The following is a 26,656-nucleotide window of genomic DNA, read 5'->3' as shown; positions in this document are numbered from 1 at the left end:
CACGTGCACTCATAAAGCAGGCCATACATGACAGATTCAGAAAGAAAAATCAAGCTTATTCATAAATCCACAATACAAAACGTAGACTGAAAACCTTATTGACCCCAAATGAATGGGCAGTTTTCTCTGAAAGTACCCAAATACACACATCAATGACTACGCGCTGTTAACTGAAGCTCAACACACAAAAAAATGGTATGCCTTAACAGGCACAAAATACATAACACATACTGTTCCTAATCTTTCAGACACCACCGCCTCACGACTCACACATGACAACTCCATCAAAAATCTGTAACACCACATCCTCACACCTGATGAAATCACCATCCTAAACAAAGGACTAAACTTCGCGATATCCCCTAAATACGTACCGAAAAAAGACATCATCATCGAAATCCAAGCGAAACTTGAAAATGACCCAAACAGAGACACAATTCCAAAATTGTGTTCCAAAAAATAAACATTATATATAGCAAAATAATAGTAAAACCCAACATTACTCCCAACTTACAAAGAGCCCTTTTATCCTTAAAGAAGAACCCAGATATCATGATCACAAAAACTGACAAAGGAGACACTGTAGTCATCATCAACAAAACTGATTACCATAACAAAATAATGGCCGTCTTAAACAACCAACACACCTACCAAAAAATCCACAATGATCCTATCCCCGACCTCATAAAACAAATAAACAGCACCCTACACACCTTAAAAAGTCAAAACAAAATAGATAAAACCACAACCCCCCCCCGTATTACATGCACCCCCCCCTTATGTTCGGGAACATCAAAACCCACAAAGACGGTTATCCGATACGACCCATAGTCTCCTACAAGAACACCATCACAGCTCCTTTATCTAAATTTGTTGCCAAACTCATCAAACCACTACTCACAACGTCTTTCTATATGATCAAAAATATGGACGACTTATTCTGGAAAATAAATAACACTACTCCATCCCATGATTACATCCTCACCTCACTAGGTGCAACTTATACACCAATGTGGATGTCCCTAGAACATTAGACATCATACACACACTTCTCACTGAAGACCACACCCTACACACATGCACAAAATTAACATCGAATGACATCATTAACTTGATCAAACTCATAATATCTGCCAACTTCTTTAAATTCAACAACTCCTTATATGTTATATATAAAAACAGAACAGAACAAATCCATCAATTTCTTAAACCTGACTTTAATCAGAAGCCATAACAGGACAGCTACGAAGATATTACACAAACCCACACAAATCGGAAACTACCTCCATTTCAATTCATACCACCCATATTCCATCAAAAATTCAGTCATCCTATCACAATTTATCAATGCTTACAAATTCTCAACCAACAGCGATTATCTTAACACAGAACTAAAGTATTTAACACAGGTTTTTAAAAATCACAACTACTCCATACATCTAATAAATTACGCGAACAATACGGTAAAATCCCGTCTTAACAATAATACTACCAAAACAGACTTCCCGACATGTATGGTCATCAAATTGCCATAGATCCAAAACACATACAAAGCCTACAAATACATTTTCAAACACACGGACTATAAGCTAGCATTCACCATGAACCAAAAATTAGCAACTCTCCTAAAACCTACTAAATCTCTCACTCACAAAGAAATATTCGAACACCACAACGTAGTCTACAAATTTCCTTGTCAAAAAGACTATGACGTCACCTACACCAGCTCTACAATTAGGTCTTTATGGACTAGACTACAAGAGCACTTCAGGGATTGCAATATTCCCATTCCAGAATATTTGAACACAAAAAACATCGCAACATCAAAAAGAAAAACAGAACACAGAGTACAGGGAAGACAGAAATTGCAGTTCATGCCCTTGAACTAAACCATATCCCCCAAATCGGTTGCAGAAACAATGCTTAGAATATCCGAAACTATTGCCATAGAATGCGATGGAAATTCAATCAACGTCCACTGCCCCTACCTAATTTCCAAATGGTGGATGATCCAGATCTTACAAATTAAGCCACACCTCCGGCCATGTAACGACCACAAATGCCCTAATTTGGCAGATGCAACTTGCAGCCTTGACATAGCCCTACACTCATTCCCACAAGGTTCCGATGACAGTCAGACGACGTCCAAAGTTAACCCCTGTCCCAGTTTCCACATAAGGATATTCTTCCTCTTCGTTTCCCCCCCTCCTCCCACAAAAAATGTGGCATAAACAAAATAATATATATATATATATATATATATTTTATATATATATTATTAATAGTAACCCAGGTTTCCAATCTTATTTCCTGCGTCAAAACGCACCCCCATGTCCCCCCCCTGTTTATAAACAACTTTCAGCGAGATCTTGGAATTGGAAGGCATCATAGAACCAAAAACAAGGTATGTACAAAATTTTTTCCATCTCTTTTATTCTGCCATATTGCCTTCTATACTCACTCATAATGCCTTAAATATAACCCTTTTATGAGTAATGTTAGCCAATGTATTAAAATAAGGGACACTCCTAAACAAAAACAGGCTATTATAGCCGTAATTATATTAAGTGTTTAATAGTAACATGGGAATTTTGCCAGAAACTATACTTAAGAACAGTATTTAAAATTACCTTAAAAACTATATCACAGAGATCTCAAATCTAGGAACACATACTCATTCAGAAAATATAAACTTCAAGGTCTTTGACTCTTTGAAAAAATGGACAGACAACATTTCCACCAATACTGACTTCACTATCATACAAGTTATAACTCTATAAGAAGTATAAAGAAACACTGGCTTACATTGATAACACTGCTCAACTACACCTTGACAAACATACTAATACTGACCAAAGTATTAACGTATAAAAGTGTACCAATACTGACCAAAGTTGCCATAAACAACACAGAAACAAATGCATATAACATTAATAATTACAAACTACAACTTATATAGACCAAACAAAAGAGTTGGCAGCATTGTGGCATTTATCAAAGAAAAATACAGTGTGAGCAAAAAACACTCTCATTTCGAACATGCGGAAACACACAAATAATAATTCACTCAGCATACTGCATGAATTAGAATCATGGCTAAGCAGCAATGAACACCATACAACACATCAGCTCATTCGTAATAAGAGATATTAACATAAATACTCTTGATCACACTTCTTCAACTACTAACACATACCTTGATATACTAAGTCAGTACAACATAAAGCCTACCATAAACTCCCCAACAAGAGAGAAATACTCAAGATTTCACTAACACAATCACGCATTGACAATATCAACATATGGGCTCCCATTATTACATATACCTCATCATAATTAACACCAAAAGTGGCAATCACTGCTTTGTCTCAGCTTCGTTTCATTATGCCACTTCTTCCTCCCCACAACATTGCAAAACTCCATCATATTAAAAAGCATTATCAACAACTTTATAAAATATACAGACTGCAATTGCTTACTTGAAATAAATGACCCCGTAACTTTATACAAGAACTTCCAACTAATGTTCAGAGAAATATACCAAAAAAAAAAAAGCAACAAAGCGTACACAAACAAGGAGATATACACACAATAATACATGGATAAATGGTGACATCTAAACAGTATTACTGTAAAAGAAGATTATTATTATTATTATTATTATTAAACAAGACCTCATGGAGTCAAAGACTCATCTAGGAGGTCCTTTTATCTTACACACACATCTCATCATACCGTGTCTTAAACACATTCAAACTACTTGCAGACACCACGCTCTCAGGCAAGGCATTCCAATCACTCACAACTCTGCACGAAAAAAACCTGCCTCTCACTCCCTTACTCACACCCTCCTTATACAGTTTCCAGGGATGACCTCTGGTTCTCCCCTGATCTCCCACTATTCTCTGTAGAACTTCTCCACCATTGATCCTATAACAACCCCTTACCAACTTGTAGGTCTCTATCATATCTCCCCTCTTCCTTCTCTCCACGAGACTCTGCAAATTACATCTTTTCAATCTTTCCTCATACTCAACATTCCAGAGGTCAGAAACTACCTTAGTCAGTCGCCTTTGGACCCTTTCCAACATCTCTTCATCCTTCTGAAAACCCGGTGACCAAATCTGGGCACAATAGTCCAAGTGTGGCCTAATCAAAGCCTTATACATTGGAACAAGTATCTCCCTACTTCTACATGTCAGTGTCCTCCGCATTATTCCCAGAAGTCTTTGTGTTGTCTTCACAATTTTGGCGATGTGTCCCCTAAATTTTAGATCCTTATCCACTATCACCCCCAGATCTCTTATTTCCTCTACTTCCAACAATATATTCTCACCAAGCATAAATTCTGCATCCCATCTTTGTTTTCCAAATTTTAAAACTTTACATTTTGCAACATTGAACTCACATCCCCATTTGCTTGCCCAATCACTCAATTTATTCAAGTCTTCTTGCAAGGCCACAAAATCTTCACTACTCTTTATGGTTCGTCCCAACTTTGCATCATCTGCAAACAACTGAATATCTCCATCCAAATCTTCACCAATATCATTAATATATAAGTTAAATAGTAATGGCCCTAAAACAGACCCCTGAGGCACTCCACTAGTGACTTTCCTTTTCCTGGATATTGCACCCCCATACACAACTTGTTGATACCTATCAGATAGCCAGACTCCAATCCAATGCACTAATCTAATATCCAACCCCATCTGCTCTAGTTTGACTGTCAACTTATCATGAGGTACTCTATCAAAAGCCTTTGCGAAATCCAAGTATATTACTGTGTATCCTTCTCCTCTGTCCAAGGAAGCAGTCACTTTATTGTAATAAGTAAGTAGATTACTAAAACATGACCTCCCTTTAGCAAATCCATGCTGTCCATCAAAGATTATACCATTGTTGTCAACCCAACTCTGGATCCTAGTTCTCACAAGCTTCTCCAACAACTTAACCACAACACCTGACACACAGATAGGCCTATAGTTTGATGCTTGAGTTCGATCACCTCCTTTATGAAGTGGCACAATCTTGCCCTCCTTCCACTCTTTAGGAACTTGACCAAGTGCAAGACTCGTATTAAAAAAATATGTCAAGGCAGGTGTCAACTCTCTGGCACACTCCTTCAGAATACGTGGTGATATATTATCAAGTCCCACAGCCTTATTTACATTTAGTTTACTCAACTCCCCAAACACCTCTTGCTCACTTACAGTCAGTCCCTCCTCCCCATCATCAACTGCTCTTAATCTCTCCATGAAGTCACATTCACAAGATTGAAAGATCTTTATGAATTGCTCATTAAGTATCTCCACAACACATTCTGCAACAGCTGTCTTTATACCATTTCCTCCAATCAATGTCATCCTTCCATAATCATTTTTTCTTTTGCTGGCTACATATCGAAATAACTCCCTAGGATTCTTTTTGGCTTCATTAGCTAACTGCTGTTCATACCTCTCTTTATCTACTCTCACCAACCAAGTCACCCTCCTTGCCTGGTCTTTGTAGACCTCATGAAATTGGCTACTTCCAATTCTCTTATGCCTCCACAATGCCCTTTTTCTCTGTATCGCATGCTTAATCTCTTTATTCATCCATCTCACACCTACCTTATTTAACCTTCTCATGCTTCAAATACATTTAGACATTGCATCTACTAAATAGTTTTTGAAAATCCCCCAAGTTGCATTGATCTCTTTTCCAGCTAACTCCTCATTCCATGCTACATCTGCAAGCTGTCTCCTGAGCTCTTCATAATCACCCCCCTTGTAGTTCCACATATACCCTTTTTTCACAGGGGTCCTTGCACTGCTGGCAACCACCCAGGTAATCACCTCATGGTCACTTTCGCCAATTGGTGGATGATTTGACACCGCATTTATAATTACATCCTCCGATGAGATGACCAAATCCAAGACCCTTAATCCTCGTGTGCCCTCTGTTACATACTGTCTGAGGTAGTTATCCCTCAAAAACTCAAGAAACTCATTTTCTTTACTTCCAGTCGCTATCTCTTCAATCCAGTCTATATTGCCATAATTAAAATCACCCATAATGATCACCCTTTTCTTATTTGCTTGGCTTATTTGACTATACATTTCACTATCACCACCATCCACATTACCAGGTCTATAACAACATCCCACCAAGTATTTGATTCTATTCACCTCTATCTCACACCATACTGCCTCAAAACCACTGGCCCTATTTCCCTCTTGCATCTCTACCTTGTATGGACATAACTCTTTCTCTATCATCAATAGCACTCCCCCTCCCTTTTTATCCCTTCTATCCTCACGAAACACATCATACCTTTCCATCTCTATTCCTGTCAGGATGTCGTCCTCATCTAACCATGTCTCACTTATTCCAACAATCTCTGGGTACACAGACACAATTAGTGCAACCATTTCATCCGCCTTGTTTCTTATGCTTCTAGCATTGGTATACAAACACAACAACTCATTTCTGGATCTACAGCTAGTTCCACTGATACCATTCACTCGATGTGCTCTCTCCATGCTGGACTGGGGCCATTTCTCTTTCTGATTCTTCATTTTAGAACCCTTTGCAACAACATCTGTTTCCTCTTGATCCCTGGTCATCCAATTACTTTCCTGCCTACACATGCTCTCACCTCCTCTTGGAGCATCCACCTTTCTCACGCTGTGTATCCCTGTCCACCCTGGGCCTCCCCGTTTCCCTGCTCCTCTTGCACACCCATTCTCTCATTTTCTATACTCATACCACTCACCTCTCCATTCATTTCCACTTCTTCAATCTCTCCTGTCTTACTCTCCTGCTCTTCCACCTCACTCCCCTCTCGATCTGATTCATTTTCTCTATTCACTTCTCTACCTTCCAGCAGCAGTCTCTCCAAGCGACTCACACCATAACCACTCAAATGCAGTCCATCGCTCCCATACAGCTCACTTCGTCCCTCAAACTCATTCCACACATTAACAAACTGTACACCCATCTCCTCACACATTTCAGCCAGAATACCATTCATAATCCTTGCTCGATGGAAAAAACTAAACAAGTCACCCAGTCATTTACAAACATTATACAAAAGTATTCTTTGCATATATTTAACATTTTCATTACTCTTTTCATTTCATTTCTACAGGATTTTTATACTTAACATTTTCATTTCTACAAGACTTGCCCATTAAGTAACACCATTAATTAATACCTTTCTCTATTATTTAAAACCATGCTCTCACTCCTCTGGCTATTAATATGTAACCCGTAGTCCATTGTCACTCTCTTCCATACAGAAGACTCTACAGTTCCTCTTCTGAATATGCCAAAATCACTACATCATTTGCAAACATATCTGTTTCTCATTGTGGATTAAATATCCCACATTAAATATCTGTTTCTCCTTTCCTGTTATTAACTGTATATAGGACACTATTCATCACAATGAACAGAAATGGAGATAAGACACTTCCTTGTCACAGTTCATTATTAAGTGTAAGCCACTCCAAATGACCAAATTTAGTCTTCACACAGAACTTATATTTAATGTATATATTCTTGAACATATCTATTTATTCTTTTTTCCTGTCCTTTCCTAATCTTCACAGATGTTTTTCCATTGAACCCAATAAAAGGCTTTTCCAAATGAAAAAATGCCATAAATAAGCTTTTTTAAAAATTTCCTGTGCCTCTCCATTATTTTTTCTTACAACAAAAATCAAATCGGCAGTTGATTTTCCTTTCTAAATCTAATTTACTCTTCTCTTAGACCTTCCTCTATTTTATTTATTATCCCTGCTGCTATTACCCTTTCATAAATCTTTGCACAGTGACATAATAATGTTAATTTTCGTGTTAATTTAGTCACTATATCCCCTTCTTGAGCTTCCTTTAGGAACAGTAATCCCACTTGGTCCAATCATCATTTATCATCTTTCTTTGCCATATCTGACAGTTTAAAAGATGTTTACACAATCATTTCAGTCCTAACTACTAGATCTAATCAACTCAACTCAACATCTATCCCAGGGGACTTCACCTTCTTAATGCTTTTCCAATCACTGCCAGATTTATTTGTTTATTATTTCTTTCTTTCTTATTATAGAATAACTATATTTACTTCAGTCGATTTTGGTATGGTGTTCATCTGTGTTTAACACATCTTTATAATAAAGTTGCCACATCATTTATTCTCTCTCTCCAGGTGCTCACAAGACTTCCATGAAGGAATCTGAAAGAAGACATTGCTTCTTCATCTATTCTTCAATAATCCATATAAAATTTTACTTTCCCCTTAATGTCTTCTTCCAACTTTATGTAAATTCTACTCAGTTTCATATATTTTCCTCTTTATTATTATTAATTAGGCCTCTATGGAGTCAAAAGACTCATCATGGGAGGTCCTACCTAGGAAACAAAGTCTATCATAGCACTCCGTGATATCATTGACCATTCTTGCTCTCACCACTCTATCAGGCAATGCATTCCGCAGTTCAACCACCCTCCATGCAAAGAAACTACTCCTCACCCTCTTGTTAACAGCTTCTTTTTTCGTAACTTCCAGCGGTGGCCCCTTGTCATCGCTCCTTTAATTATTAATATTATTATTTATTTGCTTAATTATTTTAATTATATATATATATATATATATATATATATATATATATTTTTTTTTTTTGGTAAATCCTGGCTCTATTTCTAATAATAAATAATTCTATTTTCATTTCATCAAGCTTTATGAACTGCCAAAAAGCAATTTATTATTATTATTTTATTTTTTATTTCAGTGGTTCCTTAACACGTTCACTGTCACACTCCTCATGCATAGTTTGTTCCCACACGCCAAGCCCTTTTTTGCGTCTTCAAGGTCACTACGAGTAATTTCGTAGCCGGCTTATCAGACAGAATTTTGTTTCATACGCCAACTACGAGTAATCTCTTATTGATGAGTCAATGGTGTTGTGGCGCGATAGACTGGCATTTCGGCAATACATAAAAAATAAACATAAATATGGCATGAAATTCTATGAACTATGCGAATCGAATGGATTGGTGATAAAAATAAAAATTTATACATAAAACTCAGAATCCTCTTTAGCGAAAATGGGTCACGCATACGATATTGTATTCCACTTGATGGAAGAATATTTAGACAGGGGTTATGCATTGTATAAGGACAATTTTTATAATTCTGTAGCTCTGATGGAATCGCTTATCGACAGAAAATCACACGTGTGTGGAACGCTGATAAATTTTAGGAAAAACAATCCACCAGATGTTATTCAGAAGAAACTAAAGAAAGGGGAATTTGTCTGGCAATGAAGAGGTCCTGTTGTAATCAGCAAATGGAAGGATAAGAGGGAAGATCTATCGATTTCAAATATGCACAAATTTGGAATGATTGAAACGCAAAATCGGAATGGTAAATTTCATTTAAAACCAAATATCGTTAGGGATTATAATCTGGGGATGTCAGGCACTGAACTTTCTGATGAAATGCTTTCTTACTATTCCACCTTACAAAAGACAATTAGATGGCCAAAGAAATTGGCAATACGCATTTTTGAGGTATGCATTCAAAATGCGCATACATTTTATAACATGATTAGTGGAAATGCAATGACTGCGTTAAAATTTAGCAATCAATTTATTTCAGTTTTTGTTGGAATGGATGAGCTTACACAATCAGAGAATATCAGGAGGAATCGGGAGTTTCATTATTTGGAAATTTTACCACCAAGAGAAAAAAAGAATCACCCAACAAAGCCATGCCGGTGTGTACACGAAACAAACGATAATATGAAACACATTCTTATTGTCCTGTATGCCAGGAAAAAGCACCATTATGCATGGAAAATTGTTTTAAAATGTACCATTCTTAATTTGAATAAATTGTTTTTTATTTTATTGATTGGATTTTATTTTTATCGATTTTATTAGTTTTAAATTGATTTACAAATTACGTGGATTAACTCGCGCTTGGCATAAAAGGTTGGTAATCGACACACAAGTATATTCGTAGTTGGCTTCTGAGACACATATATAATATATAATATTTTAGTTGAAATTATTTCCCTTCTACCAAGCTCCCAGACGTGCTCTCCACTTTATTCAGAATCCAATGGTCCAAATTAAGGTAAATATATTAAGGGTTAACTCATGTTTGACATAGGAGGTCGGTAAATCGACATATGAGTGGTCGGTAAATCGACATACGAGTATACTCGTAGTTGGCTTGTGAAGCTCATATACGAACTACAAGTATACTCCTGGTTGGCAGCGAACGTGTTAATACTTTAAAACCACAACCATGTTTCTTTTCCTTTTCTACTTCCACTTTTTTTTTCACTCACCTTTTCCACTATTCTGCCCATAATATCTCAGATTTTCCCCCATTTCTGATCTTCATTATCTGAAATTGTAATCTGTAATGGACATTGGAACTTAAATGAAATTCAAATTCTTGCTTCTGCTCAGTCTATTTCAACAACGACAGCTTGAGCTTTCTATCTCATTTTTGACTGTCACATTTATTTTCCAAAGACTCTTAAAAAGGTGGCTATAAGAAGCGAATGATATCCACTTAAAGTAACAGGGGGCAAAAATTTAATACTCACTTCCCCACTTCATTCTTTAACATAGAAATAACCGAATATTGCTTTTTGCTCAGCATCCCAGCTATAATTTGTGATTCTGTGGATTTCACTTTTCTCAAACCAACTGCTTCCCATTTTGAGAGTATTTCTGATGCAAAAATTCAATATCTCTGACCAGAGTAATTTAATAATAAAGATAATGCACCTTTTTACTACTTGTCCATGGAAAATATATAAGTGAGGCATTAATTCACTGCTGCCGGTGTGAGAGCGATCATGAGGTATTTGTTTGGAGAGTGATGAAACAAGAAAAGGTCACTGCCAAAAATGGATACATATGGAAGTATAAAGCAGGTGATTATAGAAAGCTCTGTAGTCAGTTAGTATCAAAACCCTCTACCTTTAAATGAAACAGGCTAACTCACCTTTAGTCAAAAGAGATCAGAATAAGGTTCTTCACGTCATGGGCAGGAATCGAACCCAGGTCTTTCCAACCAAAGGGCTTTGTCTATAGCAACTAAGCTACAGAGGCGCTCTAAAAGTCTCCCTCTACTCAAAGAAAAAATCTCCTGCACAATAATCTGGTAATAATCTCCTCACTTGTTCATAGGTCTTAATCACAATCTCTCTCATTCTTCTATTCACAAGGAATGCATTCAGCAAAGTGCATTCATTCAATCTGTCTTTATATGATATCTTTCAAAGATCCCATAAAGATTTAGTGCATCTTGTCTGGAGCCTCTCTAAGATATGCTCATCCTGTTGAAAACCAGAGACTAGATCTGTGTGTATCACATTAAATCCATAAGTGGATTTAATGAGATAAAGTGTAAGATTATGCACTTTGGGATGAAAAGATTGTATACTCTGTATTACATTAACTGTTCTAGACAGGGAAATTGATGATGATGTTAGGGAGATTTTGGGGATGATTGTGGACAGGGAGTTGAAGTTCAGACTGCATATTGCATTTTTTCTCCATATGCAAAAGGATTAATTGCAAAAACACATCAATAAGTGGCGAGATGGGATATGATTATTATCCATCTTTAAAAGATTTATGATAACCAAGACAAGCGATGAAGATAGTTACAGGTCAGTGGAATGGTGAGGAATGATTGAATGTGTGTTTTGTTATTCTGTATATAGTGAATAACAGGAATGAATTGCCAAAAGTGATTGCCAGTGCTTTGACTTCAATGAATTTAAGGATAGATGATAAATATTGCATGAATAACAATTAGTGTGGATCTTCTGCAATGAGTCTTATGACTACTGGGAGTCCACATAACAATAATAATAAGTGTATTTTAATCAGCATATTGTGCATGGAGAGACCAATGATGATATATTATTATTATGAAATAGATAATGATGATATATCAATTTCTACATGATACATTTGCTTACTTTTACTAAACTTAATGCATTTCAGGAATCATATGAATTTCATTTCTTAGAAAATTAATAAATGTCTTCTTACTTACTGGAACTGGAGGTAGAATATATAGCTCTAAATGCCCCATATCCAGACAAAAACAGGTGCAATGAATTTCCACTTGATGTCATTGGTGGTGGAACACGATGTGCACAATAGTAGCCAAGAAGAGGTGAGTGCACTTCAGATCCATCCCGTACTTCCAAATAAGAAACACTGCAGTTATCATATGGAAAAATGTCCATGTGTGTAATTGTAAGTGTTATCTTCTTTTCTGAAATTTTAAACAATAGCCTTAGAAATTAGGTATTCTTGCAAACACCCACATATGAAAAGTACAAAACTTATGTATACAAGATAGGAATGATACCTGTATCAGAACAAGGATGTTTATATTTATGACCACATACACAAAAAGAATTACCAGTCTCCTTAAATGCATTCAGTTACCAGTCTCACCATTCACTCCTTTCAAACATGGAGATGTGGGGGGGGGGGTGATAAAGTAGTTATTCATAGTTATTCATACTTATGCCAAAATCAGAGATTATAATAATCATCATCATCAAGCAAGTATATAGTATTATAATGATTGTGCAATGACTATTATCCAGTGCTTTAAAATCATTCACTATCAACAAATTCACTACTATCACTCCTGATAATGATGAATTTGTGAAAAGAGCCTCTCCACTAAAAGAAATTCACCATTTTCTGCATTCACACCTTTCTGTATGAAAACCCTTAATCTTAGCAAAAGTTTCATGGATGACTTCAGTGGTTCAAATGGTTAATTTTCAAATATATCATAATAATTACTTAGCTTGTCTGCTAAGAGTGGGGTTTCAAAACAGCAGTTGTGTGAAAAATTTGAGGTTAGTTTTTAGTTACTAACACCTGATGAGAGATTTAAATTAACAGAATACAGTAATCCCTCAATTAACCAACCTCCGAAAGACAGGACTTTCTATTAATCAATGATTAAATGGGTTAGTGTGAAAACCTACTATTGATGCAGCACCATGACCTCCTGAATTATCCAACCAACAACTGTTTTCCCACTGTGGTTGGATAACTGAGGGATTAAATATATTTAAGGGGAGACTGTAAAAGGCTTTGGAATTTGGAAGGAATTGATTGGGAAATATTTGGAGAAATTGGTCGAGCAGGTAAAAGGAAGATGATCCGATGAAGATTTCAATTATCAGAATGCAAACTTAAAAGAGGAGATAAAGTGCAGAAACAAAACAAAGAGTATTTCTGTAGTTTCTGAGGAATAATAACCTTTGAGAGATTTAGTTTATAGAGTGAATTTGGTGATATTATCAGAGGATATGGTTGTGAAGGAGATATGACCACTGCAGTTGTATGACAATGATCGTGAGGTACTGTTTTACGACATAGTCAAGGCAAGGGATAGTTACTCTCAAGAGTTGATATATGTGAAATTATACAGGAACTTATGAAATCTTTATGGTCAGTTAGCATCAGAGACATGCTAATTGAAGAGCTGGAGGGAAAAAAAAGTTAACAGAGTTACGGGAATTAATTAATATGAATCTGACACAAGCAAAGTATATAGGTATACCAAGAATTAGTTAACAGGCAAGCCAGACAGTCAACAAGAGTGGCTGAGTAAAGATAATTCTGTGTGAGAAGAAATGTGGCAAATTCAAGCCAAGTGAAAGAAAATTAAAGAATTCCTTTTATATGTGCAAGTAAAATTAAGAATAGTGATCTTAGGCAACATGTAATAGAGGGAACGAGAGTTTTGGTTTTTGGTCATAGCATCAAAAGAGTTGATAATAACTGAGGTGACATCTCTCCTACCAGTTTGAGACAGTGACCAAGTGATTTTGACTTGGAAATTGAATAGACATGCAGGAGTATCAAAGAGATGGGAACATATGTGGAATTATAAGGCAGGAGATATAAAAGTCTTAGAAATCAACTTAGGGAAGTTTCGTCGAGGAAGGCCGGGATATCATTAGTGATTGGGAAATTGTGAAGGAATATTTATTAGCAGCAATAGTAAGCTGTATTCCACAAGTGAAGAGGAGGACACAATTTGGAGTACAGTGGATGACAAACAATACTAAATGGGAACTCCATGTGAAAAAGAGGATATGGAAGAGATATAAGGAGACAGGTGAACAGCAGATGCATGAAGAATATAAGATAGATACAAGCCAGGAGAGTGACTAGTATGGTAAGGAAGGAGAAACTGGAATATGAGACGATATTGGCCCTAAGATCCAAAAAAAATTATAGGGAATTTTTTTGCTAAGAGGAGAAATGATTGTGGAAGAATGACATTGTGGGATAAAAATGGAAATAGAGTGACTGATGCAGAAGACATAGCGAAATTGTTCAATGAACACTTTATTGGTATCTTTCATCCTGGAAGAGTAAATATTAATACTAGAGGCATAGGGCAGGTTCGAGGTTTAGAGGTTCACGAGGAGACCGTGCGAGTCCCACAGCTTTTTTGACTATCGATGTCAAAAAACTGTGGGACTGGATGGTATTTCACCATGGGTTTTGAGAGAATGTGCTAAAGAAATGATAGCTCCTTTGACTTGGATTTCAATGAAAATCTGGCTACGGGAAAGGTGCCCAGGGAATGGAAGTAAAGTAAGATAGTGCCATTGCATAAGGGCAGTAGCAGACTAGAAGTGTCTAATTATAGGCCAGTTTGTATGTAATCAGTAGTTGTTAAGATTTTGGAGAAATTAGATAGGGACCGTATACAACATTGGGCAGATGAGGGTAATGTTATCTCTGAGATTCAACATGGATTTGTGAAGGGGCGCTGCTCTTTTAGTAACATGCTAGCCTTTTATAATAAAGTTAAAAGAGCAGTAAATGAGGGGAAAGGCATATACTGCCATTTTCTTGGATTCAGCAAAGGTATTTGACAGGGTGTCACATGATAAGCTGATATTTAAGTTGCAGCAGATTGGTTTGGATGTCAGGTTGGTCATTGGATTCAGGATGAGTCTTTGACTCCTTGGAGGCCTAAATAATAATAATAATAATAAAATCATCTGGAGAGATGATAAGTTAGGTTCAGAATTATTTAAATATGCAGGAATAAGGTGTAAAAGAAAGATGCCTATTATTTAAAAAAAAAATAAAAAATCCATTCCACTAGTAATTATTATCATTATTATTATTACCCAAGACCCCATGGAATCAGAGACTCATCTAGGAGGTCCTTTTATCAAATACATAGCTCATCATACCATGCTTTAAACACACTCAAATTCTCTGCAGATACCACACTCTCAGGCAAGGCATTCAAAATCATTCACAACACTGCATGAAAAAAAAAAAAAACTGCTTCTCACACCGTCCTTATACAACTTCCAGGGATGACCTCTGGTTTTCTCTCCTGATCTCCCACTATTTTCTCTAGAACCTCTCCAGCATTCATCCTATAACAACCCCTTACTAACTTGTAGGTCTCTATCATATCTCCTCTCCTCCTCCTCCTCCTGTCCAGCAGACTCTGTAAATTGCATCTTCTCAATCTTTCCTCATATTCGACATTCCAGAGGTCAGAAACTACCTTAGTCAGTCGCCTCTGGACCCTCTCCAACATCTCTTCCTCCTTCTGAACACCAAGTGACCAATTCTCTGCACAACAGTCCATGTGTGGCCTAATCAAAGGCATATACAATGGAACAAGGATCTCTATACTTCTACAAGTCAGTGTGCTCCGCATCATCCCCAGAAGCCTTTGTGTTGTCTTCTCGATTATGGCTATGTGTCCCCTGAATTTCAGAACCTTATCTGCTATCACCCCCAGATCTCTTATTTCCACCACCTCCGACAATATATCCTCACCAAGCATAAATTCTGCATCCCATTTTTGTTATCCAAATTTTAAAACCTTACATTTTGCAACATTGAACTCATATCTCCATTCCCGTGCCACAGAGATAATGGAAAAAAAAAAGCAATAATACTCACTATCTTTAAAATAGATTGCATAGATGCATTATTGGATAAAAACAGGAATAGAGTGACTGAAACAAAGGACATACTTGAGTTTTTCATGAAATTTTTATTGGGTATTTCATCCAGGAGATATAGGTTTTAGTGCTAGGAGGATAGGGCAGGTTCAAGGTTTAGAAGTGCAAGAAGAGTTTGTGTTTCAAATACTGAGTACTCTAGTGTTAATAAAGCACTGAGATTGGAGGAATTTCACCATGGTTTGAGAGAATGTGCTAAAAGAATTACTGCTCCATTTATCTGGATTTTCAGTGAAAGTCTGGTCAAGGGAAATGAAATGGAAGGAGGGTAAGATAGCACATTGCGTAAAGGTGGAAGCAGACTAGAGGTGTCAAATTATAGACCAATTTGTGTTTCATCAGTTGCTCTTAAGAACTTGGAGAAATTAGTGAGTGATAGTGTTGGGAAGATGAGGGAAAAATATAAGACATCATTGTACGGGTAATATTTAATTCGGTTAACTTGGATTACCTCCATCCTGAACGACAACGACGCAATTAAGAGTGAATCGTGGGAACGGTGACATGAATAGGACCAGTAAGATGGATCAAGGTCATGAAAATAATTACGGAGGCTAATCAAGTAGGCCAAAATGACGTATTTACTAAATGGAATTCTTGGTTTAGTAATATGATTGCCTTATATAATAAAGTGAAAAGAGCAGTTGATGGGGAAAAGACACGTTCTGATATTTTTTTAGGATTTTGCAAAGGCATTTCACAGGGTAACACATGATAAGCTGATATTTAAGTTGCAGCACTTGCACTTCTAGATTGCATTTAGAAGTCATGCTATTGAACTGGATTCAGGAATGTTTATCTGATAAGTATCAGACAGCTGGGGGGGGGGGGGCAAAAAGTTACAAGTAGGGTTCCATAGGGCTCAGTACTGGGACCTGTATTGTTTAACTTTCATATCAGTGACATTGTCAGTGGATTGCAGGAGGTTATTCAGTTGTTTTCAGATGATCAGAAGCGGAAAGGATTATTAGTTATGGTAGAGATGTATGTCTGCAAGAGGATTTGAATGAACTGGACAGATTGGCTAATGAATGGGAGTTTTCTCTTTAATGCAACAAAATATACTCTTAAAGTTTGGGATATATCGATGGGAGTCTGCATACTCTGTGGGAAGAAATGTACTGGAGGAGGAAAGAGGGGCAAGGGTTCCAGGGCTGATGATTGATTGATTGATAGAAATATGAACCTTCAGGAAAAATATAGCAAAGGTGGTGAAGATTGATGCAATACTGAGAAGGACACTGCAGAGATAAAAGAGTTGTCATTCCATTGTATAAAGCTCTGCTCAGACTACACTTGGACTATTGTTCTCAAATTTGTTCTCCTAAATTTGAAGAGGATATATTAACTGTGGAAAAGGTGCACAGGCAGATAACAGAAATGGTTTCAAGACTATACAATGTTAGTTATGGAGACAGGCTGAGGGAATGTGGACTACAAAGTTTGGTGAATAGAAGAAAGAGAGGTGATATGATTGAGACTTTTAAACTAATGAAAGGTGGTCTGATGAACCATTTATCAGACCACCTTTGCTCACAAGGAAGTTGTAAGCAAGGGAGTGATAAGTAGTTTCTTTGCATGGAGGGTGGTTGAACTGTGGAATACATTGCCTGATAGAGTGGTGAGAGAACATACAGTCAATGATTTTGCAACTTGTAACTTTTTGTCCCCCTTCCCACCACAGCTGTCTGAAAGACAAAAGACTGGATCTGTGTACATGATCGGCCTGTTTTATATATATATATATATATATGTTATTATTATTATTATTGTTGTTGTTATGATTCAGGCCTCCATGTTGAACTGTGGAATACATTGTCTGATAGAGTGGTGAAAGAACATACAGTCAATGAGTTCAAGAGTGGTATGATAGATTGTGTTTTCTAGGATGGACCTCCCACGATGAGTCATTTGACTCCATGGAGGCCTGAATCATAACAACAACAATAATAATAATAATAATTACATATATATACACACAGATCCAGTCTTTTGTCTATCAGACAGCTGTGGTGGGAGGAGGGGGCAAAAAGTTACAAGTTGGGTCCCATAGGGCTTAGTACTGGGACCTGTATTGTTTAACTTTTTTTATTAGTGACATTGTCAGTGAATTTTTTGTCAGTGTCAGTGAGTTGTTTTTAGATGATTAGAAGCTGGGAAGGGTTATCAGTTATAGTACAGATGTGATAGCTCTGCAAGAGGATTTGAAAATTTAATAATAGAAAAACGAAGAAAATATAATTTAGAAACACATATTACATTTATTGACTTTGGAAAAGTATTTGATAAAGTTAAAAGAAGTATCTTATTTAACATATTAAAAGTTATCATAAGATTATATATTTAATCAAATCAAATACAAATAAGATTAAATTATGAATTATCATATCCAAGAGACATAAACCAAGGAGTCTGACAGGGATGTTCCTTTTCAACAACTCTCTTTTTAATACTTATTTAAATGAAATAATAATAAAATGGAATAAATATTTCCATCAAGGTATTAAACTTTCTCCTACTGTGAACTTGAACATTCTCCTTTTTTGTTGATGACCAAATAATAATTACAAATTCTGAAGATAACTTGCAGAAATATGTTTTAAATTTAAATGAAATAGCCAAAGATTATGGAATGATAATATCAACAGAAAAATCAAAATTGATGGCCTTTAAAGACCTAAAATATTAAGACCTATTAAGACCTAAAATAGTAATAAATAACAAGATTTCAGAACAGGTGAATTCATTTATCAACCTAGGATGTATGATTACATATGAAAATGAAAAAGACATACACCTAAAAACTAAAAAAATTTAAAAATAATAGCTGTAATTAAAACTCTATATTTAAACCTAACCTAGTAAAAAAAAAAAAAAAAACAGTCTAAAACTATACAATATATTAGCCCCACCAGTTCTATTGTATGGAAATGAAATCTGGACAATTAAACAAAAAGACAAACAAAGATTAATAACAGCTGAAATGAAGTTTATGAGGAAAAGTGCAAAGTATGCTCTATTCAATCACAAAAGAAATGAAGAAATTATGAAAGAATGAAATCAGGAATCTTTAATATATATATATAAATGGATGGATTACATTAAAAGAATCCAAGTCATCAGAATTCAAGGAGAATTGGCCTACCAGTCAGAACTCCAGGGGGGGAGAGCCCTCCCCCCTATTATATAAATAAAATTATAACAGGAAACAGTATAACTCATTTGGTATACAAATGACCCCGCAAATGAAGATAGATAAACTACTATTTGCAGATGATCAAATAGTATTAGCTACATCAGAAAATGATTTACAAAGATCATTAAAATCATTAAATGATATCTCAAAATAATATAATATGACAATATCTAAAGAAAAAACAAAAATAATGGCATTCAAAGAAGAAAACCCAATAAGAAGAAAAATAGTGATAGATAATAAAATACTAGAAGAAGTCAACACTTTCAGATACCTGGGATGTGATCTATCATATGAAGAAGAAAAAGACATAGACATTAAAATATCAAACTTTGTCAAAGTATAAAAATAATAAAAAAGCATAATAAATAATATATTTAAGCCATCCCTAGTACAAATACACACTAGAATCAGATAAAAAGGAAAGATGAAAAACCAATTCAAACAGCAGAATTAAGTTCCTCAGAAAAAAAGCTGGATATACCAAGTTGGACAACAAAACAAATGAAGAAATCTTACAATCCCTTAAAATAAAACCAATTAATTACTACATACGACAGTATAGACAAAAATGGCTAAAACATTTAAATCGAATGTACAACAGCAGTCTACCAAAAATATTATACAGATACAAAATACGTGGAAAAAGAAGAATCGGAAGACCAAGAAAGAGACGGCATCAGATGGGACCTGGCCATTTGGTCTAAAAATCCATATTAGGAAGAAGTGATCTGATATCATTAGTGGTGCTCCCCGCTCCCCTCTCTCTTCTGTCATTCCTATCTCCTTGCAGCTTCCTTCTCAGTACTGCAGAATCTCTGGGTAACCTTCACCACCTTTCTGATATGTCCCCAAAACTTCAACCTTCAGTCAATCATCAGCCCAAAGTTCCTTGGCTGCTCCACTTCCTTAATTATAGTTCCTCCAAAAATAGGTAATATTCAGTCTCAGTTGATGGATCCCAAATTTATAGATCATACATTTACTTTCAATAACCTGATACACCAATATTTAGCCATCTGTCCACTTTATGCAAATTCTCCTGAAGGAATAATGCATTGTCATCATTACTAATAACCCTTCTCAATTTCACATCTGCAAAAAAACTGTATATTCCACCTGCAATCCAGTAACATTGATGTCATTGACATCAAGGATAAACAATACAGGACGAAATATTGAACCCGCCTGTACACTCCTTGAGGATAAATATCAGGAATTCGATGATGATGATGATGAATACTAAGCCCTACAGAACCTCACATGCAATCTTCTGCTTCTTTGATACCATTCTATCACACACACACACACAAAACATTCTAATATCTCTCAGACAGCCAATAACCAATTAAATTCACTAACATGATATCTAAACCAATCTGCCATAAACTGAGAGGCAACATGAATTTGTTAAGGGCCACTCTTGTTTTAGTAATATGATTGCCTTTTATAATAATGCGACAAGAGCGGTTGATGAGGAAAAGGCATATTCTGCCATTTTTTTTGGATTTTGCAAATGCATTTGACAGGGTGCCACATGATAAGCTGATATTTAAGTTGCAGCACATGGATTTAGATATCATGTTAGTCAACTGGATTCAGGATTGGCCATCTGATAGGTATAACAGAGGTGTATTGGGACAATATCAGAGAGGCAGAAGGTTATAATAACCCTGTGGAGTCCGACACGGCTCAGTACTCAGCCCTGTTTTGTTTAACCTTTATGTTAATGACATTATCATTGGATTGCATGGGGATATTCAGTTGTTTGCAGAAGATATGAAGCTAGGAATGGTTATTAGTGATAGAGCACATGTGGCAGCCCTGCAAGAGGATGATTTTTATCCTCTTGTAGATTTTATATTTTATATTTTATATAACTTCAAGATTTTATAATTTGCTATCAGGTTTAATGAAGCAAAATATAAAGTCTTGAAGTTTCAGATACATCAATATTTTTGGGATTTTGGGATTTGAGATACATTGTTGGAGGAGCTGTACTGGAGGAAGTAGGGGAGACCAGAGATCTGGTGGGGGGGGATGATTGATAGAAACCTGAAATTCAACAAACATATTACAAAGGTGGTGAATGTAACCCAGAGGATTGCTGCAATACTGAGAAGGACATTGACCTGCAGAGATAAAAGAGTTATCGTTCAATTGTATAAGACACTTATCAGACCACACTTAGCCTATTGTTCTTGAATTTGGTCCCCAGGATTTGAAGGGGATAAATTAACTGTGGAAAGTGTACAAAGGCAGATAACAAAGATGGTTTCAGCACTGTACAATGTTAGTTATGAGGATCGGCTGAGGTCGTGTGGACTGAAGAGTTTGGTGGATAGAAGAAGGAGAGGTGATATGATTGAGACTTTTAAACTGTTGAGAGGTGGTTACAGGGTTGACAATGGGGAGTTCTTTTGCTTGGTTGAACAGCGGGAAGGAGTCATGACAAGGTTCCATCCCTGAAAGTTACGAAAGGAAACTGTGAGCAAGAGAGTGAGGAGTGGTTTCTTTTCATGGAGCATCATTGAACTGTGGATTGCATTGCCTGATAGAGTGTTGATAGCGCGAACAGTTAATGAGTTTAAGGAGTGGCATTACAGACTTTGTGTTTTCTAGGAAGGACCTCCCACAATGAGTCTTTTGATTCCATGAAGGCCTGAATAATAATAATAATTATTATTATTGTTATAATTATAATTATTATTATTATCATGGAGAATGAGAGGGCGCTGTGTAGGCATACAAACGGTTGCATGGTCGTATCGCTCGTCCCGTTTTTATGGTTTTAATGTGGTTCTAACTCCTGATTTTAATTTAAAAGTGTCATAAAGAAACTCTACTTGTCGCGCTGAAGACAGTGACATATAATTCATTGAAATCAGCCAAGTGGAATCCAAAATCTGAGTGTGCTAAAAAAAATTGAAGCGTACACCGCGATTGCTAACGAGTACAGAACAAAGGACGTCACCATCTTTGCAGCTGTCCAGAGGAAGAAAGGAGAGTCATGAAGTGCAACAAGTGTCAGAAGGAATTGCCGTCCGCGGATGTTACATAACCTGCAGGAAATGCCATAGGAATCTTCACTTTACATGTTCCGGACTTTCTGAAACAACCTGGCAACGCAAATCCAATGCCAAACGAGAAGAATGGAAGTGCCTAAACTGTAGAGAGAATAAAGACACGCCACCAGCCACGATGCAACTGATTACGCCGGAGGCAGAATCGGACGATAAACTGAACAGACAACAAAACACCGGTGAGTCTTATAATTTGAGTTCCGTTAATTTATCACTAGAAAAAGGTTTAGAAAGTATAAAAGCCAGCTTGGTAGATCTTGTCCAAGAACTATTTGATAAACAGAATAAAGAAATAACAAAAAAAATTAGCGAATATGAAGAGTTTGTTAAATTTAATAATTCAAAAGTCGAAGAAGTCTTACAAACAGTAAAAGACGTTAAAACCAGCATTAACGCATTAACTGAGAGGCAGCACAAATTGATAAAAGACACATCGGAACTCTGTCAAGAATTTAATTCCCTGAAACAACAATACGAAGTTTTAAACCAACAACAACAACATAAAGAAGACCTTGTCATAAACGGTCTTCCAGAAACCAAATCCACAGAAAATCTCAGCGACGAAGTACTAAAGTTAGGCCATGCAATTGACATCCCCTTACAGCATAATGATATTCAGACCATAAATCGGTTTCCCAGGAAGAACAGAAAACAAGGTTCGCCACGACCGGCACCAGTTATAGTTCGTCTGAAAAGCAAGGCTACAAGAGACAATCTCATAAAAGCCAGCAGACAGAAAAAACCAGTAGTCAAGGATTTAAATGCATCGCAAGACAATACGCCAATCTTTCTATCTGAGTATTTAACACCTTTCAATCAGAATATTTTGTACCAAGCAAGAAAGGAAAAAACAGAAAAAAATATCAATTTTTATGGATCAAAGACGGCAAAATATTCTTGAGAAAGTCACAGACTTCAAAATCTATACAAATAAAAAGCTCGGAAGATACAGACAGGTTGCCAGAGTGAAACAAAAGACTCTAACTTAGTTCAATAAGAAGATCTCAACACAACAAAAAGGAATGTGAACCATCAGATAAATGTAATTACACCAGAATACATCTGTAATTGTACTTTCGAATCTCTTGATGCATGGAAACAAAACACAGTACAAGCGAGAGGTCTCTCAATCTTGCACATTAACATCAGAAGCATCCGAAAACATTTCTTATTATTATAGGCTTATCTGAGGAATTACACTGATATTATTTATATATTGATTCTTACAGAAGTATCCATAACTAATGACGAAGCGACTGCTTTCCAAATTCCAGGCTTCCAACAACATAGATCATGCCACCAAACAAGAAGAGGGGGTGGAATACTAATATTTATGAAACAAAAATTAATAGCAAAAGAAATGGCCTATCAGTTTGAGCATGCTGAAACCCTCTGCCTCAAAATCATTAATACCACGAATACACAGTATCTCATAATACTAAATGCTATTTACAGGCCACCAAACCTAAACATGATAAAATTCTTACACAAACTCAATTGCTGGCTTTTAAGCCAAGAAATATGCTCAACCGAACACCTAATGATAATTGGCGACATAAACATAAATATTGCAAATGAAAACCAGAACAACACTGTACAATACCTAGACACACTATCCATGTACAATCTAATACCAACAATAACATCATGTACTAGTGAAGAAATATTTGGAAATATTATCACTGCCTCCTGTCTAGACCATAAAAACGTCAGAGCATCACCAAATAGTTACACTGCATCAGTCATAAAGTGCAAAGTAGCAGACCATTACTTCACCGCTCTAAACCTGCACACCATGACAATACCCATGCAATGTCCCACAGAAGAAAAATGACAGAAAACAATAATAGATGAAGAAATAGTCAACCACGAAATAAGAAAAACAGACTGAGAACACCTGGCATCAGATTCAGCAGATATCTTACACAACAACATTAAACTCACACTGGAGGAAATATATAAGAAAGCTACAAAGAAGGTCCAAATTCGTTCAAAAACAACACAAAATCCTTGGATAACACAAAACATAATCCTAGAAATACACAGAAAGGACGCTTTATGGAAAGAATTAAAGCTATATCCAAATAACACAACTTTAAAAACTGAATATAAGATAACAAGGAATCGCCTTACAACACAAATCAGAAATGCAAAAAGAAGCTACTACAGAGACAAACTAACCTCCGCACAAAACAACATGAAACAAACCTGGCATCTGATTAATGAGATGCTAGATTCTGTTCCCAACACCACTGCCTCCGAAACCATAAAACACAGCTTCATGAAAGACGCAAAATCTATCCAACAACTAGCAAATGACTTTAACCAATACTTTGCAGACTCCATCCAAGAACTTCATAGAAAAATTCCCCCAATCACAAAATGAGACCCTCCACTTGGACCGCGATCAAAACAGACATTATGGTTCCCAACCATAAAAGAAGCAGAACCTCTCAGCAATACATCAAATCAAACCAAACAAAGGCCCAGGAATAGATGGTATCAGACCTAAAGATATAAAGCAACATGCAACTAGTTTAAGTCCTATCCTACTAAAACTAATAAATAAAATATTTAAAACAGGACAGATAGCAAGTATGCTAAAGACCGTCATAATTACACCCATATACAAACAAGGAAAAAGAAATTTAATCAGCAATTACAGACCCATAGCAACGTTACCAATTATCAATCAAATTATGGAGCGGATCATACTGGAGAAACTCACAGCATACACTGAGATCTTTAATACCTCAAAACACAATATGGTTTTCAGAAAAATAAGGGAACAACATCTCTCTTGGAAGACTTTACAGACGTAATTAATACCACCTTAGACAAAAACAAAATAGCCATGGTAGTCTTTACAGATCTAACCAAAGCATTCGATACACTTACACATCAAACCTTGTAAGAAAAGCTGAGGCATGTTGGAATAAACGGGCTTCTTCACAGGTGGTTTACAAACTACCTCCAAAATAGAAAGCATATCACACGTATCAGATCAAACCGAAGCAGAGAGCAACCAGTAACCTGTGGAGTGCCACAGGGAGCTGTACTCTCCCCAACTCTATTCAACATTTACACGCACGATATTAATCAGTTACTACTCAAAGGTAAGATATTCCAGTACGCAGACGATACAGCAATAATATCCATCCATAATAACGCAAGCATAGCCCAAACAAATATGCAACATGATATAAATCTGATCTCACGAAAAACTCCATAATATAAATCTGCTCACGAAAAACTCCATACACCTAAACTCAGAAAAGACAAAATTAATGATATTCAGAAATCCAATGACTCGACCAGTTGATAACAAATATATAACCATCCAACATCCATTTTCCAACATAAAAAACACACAGAACAGCAAAACCACTACAATCACTCAGGTTGAAACGATACGATACCTTGGAATTTACCTCGATGCAGATATGAACTGGAATAGCCATATAAAACATCTACACAACAAACTCCGAACAATAAGTGGCAAACTCTACATATTAAAAGACATAGTTCCCATACGCCTAAAAACACTAATATACAAAGCGCTATGCCAAAATATACTAAGATACGCTATAACAACGTATGCTTTCTGTGCACCCTACAAATTAAATAGATTAATGTCGCTACAGTACAAAATGACAAAACTCATCTTTTGAGAACAAAGAGAAAATCACGACCTTATAAACATTGCAATGGCAGAACACAAAATACTGACAGCAAAACATTTATGTCACTATGCAGCCTTGCTAAAACATTATTTCGATGCTAACTACAGGACAGTTAGAAATACATACCGTATAACAAGACCTCAGACTACTAATTATATCACATATAAATACAATAATCACTACGGAAAGGCCATGCAAAACTTCTACATCCCAGACATGATAAACAAATTACCTTTTGAATACAGAAACCTTACAAACTACAATAGCCTGAAAAGAGCTCTAAGGACATACTACGAACAAGAAACATGCACCCAAAATACCATACAAACTTAATGAAACACGATATATTCGCTCAGGCTTCCAGTTCAGCGACGCATCAGTACATTCCAATTTATTGTGTGTGGGGGTGCGCGCGCGCGTGTGTGTGCATGCATGCGTGAGCGTGTGAGTGCGCGCGCGCGCAGAATTTCTCAATCATAGATTCCGTAGCATGGTAACACAGCAAAAAAAAAAAAAAATACATAATAACCAACTGGTGTCATCCTCAGATAAGTTTACATTTAAGCTTCGAGGATGAAAGGAAAAAAAAAATTAGTTCTCATCCAAGATGTATCATATGTAACCAAATGCATGTAA

General features: G+C 36.3%; 1 protein-coding gene across 1 annotated transcript in view; it reads right to left on the bottom strand.

Moving 5' to 3' along the window:
• Positions 1–26,656, bottom strand: part of Cubn (Cubilin) — a 2,223,842-nt gene that overhangs the window by 1,075,689 nt on the left and 1,121,497 nt on the right. Inside the window, exon 36 of the mRNA XM_090396294.1 lies at positions 12,071–12,295. Within this exon, the coding sequence (XP_090252420.1) occupies positions 12,071–12,295 (225 nt within the window). The remainder of the gene's footprint in view (positions 1–12,070; positions 12,296–26,656) is intronic.

The sequence above is a fragment of the Typopeltis vanoorti genome, chromosome 8 (assembly GCF_054136105.1).
Source record: "Typopeltis vanoorti isolate ZY-2024b chromosome 8, IOZ_Tvanoo_1.0, whole genome shotgun sequence".
Taxonomy (NCBI): Eukaryota; Metazoa; Arthropoda; class Arachnida; order Uropygi; family Thelyphonidae; genus Typopeltis; species Typopeltis vanoorti.
The sequence above is the reverse complement of the archived record's forward strand: the minus strand, read 5'-3'. Positions and strand labels throughout refer to the sequence as shown.